The sequence below is a fragment of the Symphalangus syndactylus genome, chromosome 10 (genome assembly GCF_028878055.3).
Source record: "Symphalangus syndactylus isolate Jambi chromosome 10, NHGRI_mSymSyn1-v2.1_pri, whole genome shotgun sequence".
Lineage (NCBI taxonomy): Eukaryota > Metazoa > Chordata > Mammalia > Primates > Hylobatidae > Symphalangus > Symphalangus syndactylus.
This window is the reverse complement of record NC_072432.2, coordinates 95422114-95427788: the sequence shown is the minus strand read 5'-3', so window position 1 is coordinate 95427788 and position 5675 is coordinate 95422114. Positions and strand designations below refer to the sequence as shown.

Sequence of the window (5675 nt, the reverse complement as noted above, 5' to 3'; positions counted from 1 at the left end):
CATTACCTCTCTCTTCTCTTGACATTAAAAATCTTATGTTATTGTTTAAAATGTCTTCTTTGGGTTACTTTTATAATCATAAACAGCATGCTTAAACCACTATTCCTTGGATACCTATTATGTAAGAAGAGAACATGTATGCCTCCTACACTTCCTTCTACTCTTCTCTGGCCCCTCCTCCTCAGCTTTGATCATTACTTTTACATGATCAAGGTTTATTACATTTATATTCCAATCTGTAACTATAATTAAGTCTTCTGTGCTTTGATGATAGGTTAGTTTCTTAAAATTGAATACCATTAAATAGCAATTGGAAATTGTGATTATGTAAATATTATTCAGTGGAGAACCAAGTAGTTTGATTAGACTTGTAGAGAAGGAAAAATAATCCTAAATCACCAAACCCGTGGCACTCAAAAGCAAAAACTTCAATCTTCAAGGTCAAATGGATTTTGTTTTCAGCTTCATATTCCTTCTTCATTTGCTCAAAGTCATACTGCATTTTAATTTGCTTTGACTTGACATATGACATTTCTTGACAGCTTTGTTTTGTTTTTCAAAATCTTGAATTGTCTCTCTTTTCTTGTTGATACAAAAAATACTATAATAAAAACCAACCGTTATAGAGAAGTTACTGAGAACCAGACACTAAATATTTTACATGCATTATTTCATTTATTAGCCACAATGACTTTATGAAGTATAAATTATTATTATTATTTTTGAGGCAAAGTCTCGCTTTGTTCACCAGGCTAGCGTGGAGTGGCACGATCTTGGCTCATTGCAACCTCCTGGGTTCAAGCAATTCTCCTGCCTCAGCCTCCCGAGTAGCTGGTTCTACAGGCATGTGCCACCATGCTTGGCTAATTTTTTTTTTTTTGTAATTTTAGTAGAGACGGGGTTTCACCATGTTGGCCAGGCTGGTCTTGAACTCCTCCCTCAAGTTCCAAAGGCGGTTCGAGTTGATCCGCCTGCCTCGGCCTTCCAAAGTACTGGGATTGCAGGCGTGAGCCACAGCGCCTGGCCCCAAAGTATAAATTATTTTATACACATTTTTCAAATAAGGAAACTGAGCCACAGAAAATTTAAGTAACTGCCTAAGGTCACATATGTAGTTTGTGATTTCAGTCAGGCAGTATGATTCCGGAGGCTGAGATTTTCACCACACTGGGATATCTTTACTTAATTAGTAAGCTTATCAAGTGTCTTAGTTATACTGTTATTGAAGTAAAGATACTATTATTACTTTAATAATAGTATAGTAAGTATACTACTATTGAAGACATTTTTAAGGGAGGCTTCTGACTTCCTGTTTAAATTTGTACTTTTGGTTTTGATACTGATGCATGGCTGTCATTGTGAGATTTTATTTTATTACACTTCTGGTTGGGTCCATGTCTTTCTCTTTCTTCCATTTTATTTAACTTTTAACTGACATCAAATGACAAATAAGTTTTTCAGAAAGAGTAACTGGGAAGTAAAATTTCCAAGTGCCTGCATGTTTAAAAAGTCATTGTATTGTCCTCACACCTGATAGATAGTATGGCTAGCTATAGAATTTAGGTTGAAAATGAACGTCTGTCAGAACTCAATCAGCATTGCTTCATCTTCTAACATCCAGTAAGATTGATGAAAAGTCTGATGCCAGTTCTTTTGCATATATATGCACACATATATATTAATACACACACAAGCACACACGCATACACATATATATGCAAAAGAGATATGTATCTTATTAATTCCCAGAGCCTAGACGAGGCTGGGCACATAGTAGGTACTCCATAAATATTTATTGAGTATATATATGAGACATATATATTTGTGTATATATATATATATATATACTCTCTATGTATATAATATATGGCATATATATATGCCCCTCTGGAAGTTTTACTTCTTCTATTTATTGTTGACATTTCAAAATCTCATGAGAATATATTTAGGTGTAGGCCTTTGAGTTCAGTAATTGCAGCACCCAAGATGGGCTTGCTACTGCTCTAGGAGTTTTTTTTCCTATGGGTGCTTTATTTCCTTTCTTCCAACTCCTTTTTTTTCTCATCTTTTGGAACTCCTGTTGGGTTGGTATTAGAATTCCTGGATTGAAGTTAGAGCTATGATACAGTTCGGATATTTGTCCCCACTCAAATCTCATGTTGAATTGTAATTCCCCAATGTTGGAGGTGGGGCCTGATGGGAGGTGTTTGGGTCATGGAGGCGGATCCCTCGTGGCTAGGCGCTGTCGTCCCAGTAGTGAGTAAGTTCTCACAAGATCTGGTTGTTTAAAGTATGTGGCACCTCTCCCACTTTCTCTTGTTTCTGCTTTCACCATGTGACATGCCTGCTTCCACTTTGCCTTCAGCCATGAGTAAAAGCTCCTGAGGCTTCCCCAGAAGCTGAGCAAAGGCAGGTACCATTTGTTACAGCCTGCAGATTTGTGAGCCAATTAAATCTGTTTTCCTTATAAATTATGCAGCCTCAGGTATTTCTTTATAGCAATGCAATAATGGCTTTACACAATCTATCATATCATTTAAGTTTTTCTCTTCCTTTAAAAAATTTCTTCTTCCTGTTTTTTTCTTTATTTTTAATCTGTAATCTTTCTTTTTTTTTCTTATTTTTTTTTTTATAACTAAAGGATATTTATTTATTTTTACCAAGACTTTATCTTGAGGACATGGCTAAACTGTGTTTTCACCCCCGACCCCCGACCCCATCTTGAAGAAGGGTTAGTATGTGAATGTTATAAAGTAGATATGAACAGTTGAAGGACTGGAACCAACATTAAGTGACGAAGAACAACTTCCATCTAAATCATCATAAAAATGTTTAAGTAAAAAAAAAAGAAAGAAAGAAAAAAAGAGGAGGTAACAGGGGTTTCCGACTGAACAAGATCCTCACATTTCATCTAATACAGTCAATCTTGGCTAGAGTATAACTAAGTGGAAACAGGATTACTGTGATACAAAACTTCCACTACAGCACGCTGTACACACCTGTGTTCCAAGCCCACCCCAATCCCCTCAATGCTTCCAACACAATTATTTCCCAGCCTGTTGGGCCTGCCGACGAAGGAGCACGTAGATCTTCTCTTTAATCCAGTCTTTGTTATAAGGCTGGTATGTCTGGGTATCACTTCGGTAAACCAGGCAGCTGAGGTCTGCCAGATCATCGATGAAATCAAACAACTGACTGATGTCATATGTGATAGAGGGACTGTTGGGATTCATTCTTTTCAGATGTTCTTCATACATTTTACAAACGCCTTCCATGCATTCATTCACAGATTCGTAGTCAGCGTAAGTTCTGCCTTCTGGCCTCTTGGTAGGCTGTACCAGCAAAATGGTGTGAGACATCACGCCAAACTCTCTTTGCTGCAGCAGCTGCCAACACCGCCACCGTTACACGAGCTTAGCCACAATCTGTAATCTTTCTTTGACTTTGTCTTCTAGCTCTTATATAGTTTTTTTATTTTTAATTTTTGTGGGTACATAAATGATATATTTATGGTGACACACTTATTTATATATGTTTGTGGGTACATAGGTGATATATTTATGGGGTACATGAGATATTTTGACATAGACATACAATGTGTAATAATCACATCAGGGTAAATGGGGTATCTAGCATGTCAATAATTTATCCCTTCTTTGTGTTACAACAATCCAATTATTTTTTTTAGTTATTTTAAAATGTATAATAAATTATTGTTGACTGTAGTCACCGTGTTGTGCTATCAAATACTAGATTTTATTCATTCTATCTAACTATATTTTTGCACCCATTGTTTTTATTTTGACAGTTATTTTGTAATTGGCAAAACGTTGTATTTGTTCTCTGTCCTGTGTGGAAGTGTTTGGTTCTGTTTTGATGGTCGTAGTCTCTTTTCAGTCTGCACATGCATCCTTGGTAATCAGTCATTCTTTTTGCCTTAGAGATCCACTTACAAGCTGTTGATTTCCCTTAAATGTTTGTTAAGCCTTGGCGGCTTGTTCCTTTTTGTAAAAAAAAGGATTATATTGATTAATATGGACCACTACGGCAGTTTTAAAGTTTTCTTCTTTAGCTGAGTTGATCCATTTTCACAGCAAATCTCAGCATACTTCCCTTCTTAAAAAATGCCAAAATAGGATGGATGTTATTATGCAGAACCACCACTTATGTGAAAAAGTCAGTATTCTCAAGATGCTATGGTTTCAGTATTTTTGCCCCCTCCAAAATTCATGCTGAAATTTAATCCTAAATTCAACAGTATCAAGGAGTTGTGGCCTTTAATAGGTGATTAGGCCACGAGGGCTCCCCTCTGGTGAAGGGGAGTCAGTGCCTTTATAAAAGGGCTTGATGGAGGGAGTTTGTCCCTTTCTGCCCTTCTGCCTTCTGCCATGTGAAGACACAGCATTCCTCCACTCTGGAGACCACAGCATTCAAGACACCATTTTGGAAGCAGAGACAGGATCCTCAGTTAAACATCAAATTTGCCTCTTTGCTCTTGGACTTCCCACCCTCCAGAGCTGGGAGAAATACATCTGTTCTTTATAAATTCCTCAGTCTGAGTCTCAATTTATAAAGTACCCAGTTTTTATAGCAGCACAAGTAGACTAAGACTTACAAGGGAAATATTCAACATTTTTATAGGACAGAGCTCTGGCTTTATGTGGAGGCCAATTGTGTGGCTGACATGTTCACTAATAAACGTGGAAGTGAGAGATGTAGGAACTCTGGTTTGGCTGTTTTGTATTCTGCCCTTCAATTAATCACTCTGATTACAGCCCCCAGATACATTTTTGCTCCCTGAAACTTTCACTCTGAACTTGGAGGTTCTCTGCATCTCCTCTGGGAAAAATGGTTCCAACTTCTGCTTGAGCCTTATTTTCTTTGCATTCTGAGATTCAGTTTTCTATGCACCATTAGCTTATTCTCTAATAGAGTCACATCTACTTTTGGCTTATATGATTTCATTAAAGTCTCTGGGCTATATGTATTTGGGGGCCAGTTTCACATTTTATCTAAGTGAAATTAGAATAAAGTGAGTGTCATGGGAAGACTTTAGGGAAAAAACATCATGGAAAGTCAACTCGTGGCTTGAGGAGAAGATGTGAAGGGGAGTCTGTCTTATAGATGATAGTTCTCCCTTGGGTTAATGAGGCTGATTGTGAAGATTGTATACTTTAAATACCCTAGAGCAAGTTTGTCTAACCTTCAGCCCATGGGGGCTCTGAATGCAGCCCATCACAAATTCATAAACTTTCTTAAAACATTATGAGATTTTTTTTTCAATTTTTTTTTTAGCTCATCAGCTATAATTAGTGTTACTGTATTTTATGTGTGGCCCCAGACAATTGTTCTTCTTACAATGTGGCCCAGGAAAGCCAAAAGATTGGACAGCTCTGCCCTAGAGGTTTTTTAATGGTGATAAATTTTATTTTATTTTCCCCCACAAACACCAGCAACATGAACTATCCCCTCCAGCTGCTGAGTATCTCACAGAGTTATTCCCCAGCCATAACCATTAACAGTCCAGTGGACCTCCAGGACTCACAGCACAGAAAGATTGTTTGTATCTATATTGACTAGAGAAGGGGCTGGGCATGCTATGCTGGGACCAGCTCTGGTGTCTTTCTAACTTGGAATTCTGTGTTTATTTTACAATAGCATACTTTTGCTCCCAT

At 37.4% G+C, this 5675-nt stretch overlaps 1 protein-coding gene across 1 annotated transcript; it reads right to left on the bottom strand.

Annotated features, from left to right (window-relative positions):
* Positions 1–2614: 2614 nt before the first annotated feature.
* LOC129491766 (enhancer of rudimentary homolog) lies at positions 2615–3418 on the bottom strand. Its single transcript, XM_055296271.2, has one exon. It carries the CDS (start codon positions 3357–3359, stop codon positions 3045–3047), a length of 315 nt encoding a protein of 104 aa, XP_055152246.1. The 5' UTR covers positions 3360–3418; the 3' UTR covers positions 2615–3044.
* Positions 3419–5675: the final 2257 nt, after the last annotated feature.

Excerpts from the sequence above, each read along its gene's own strand:
- LOC129491766 (XM_055296271.2), bottom strand. The coding sequence starts at position 3,359 with ATGTCTCACACCATTTTGCTGGTACAGCCTACCAAGAGGCCAGAAGGC.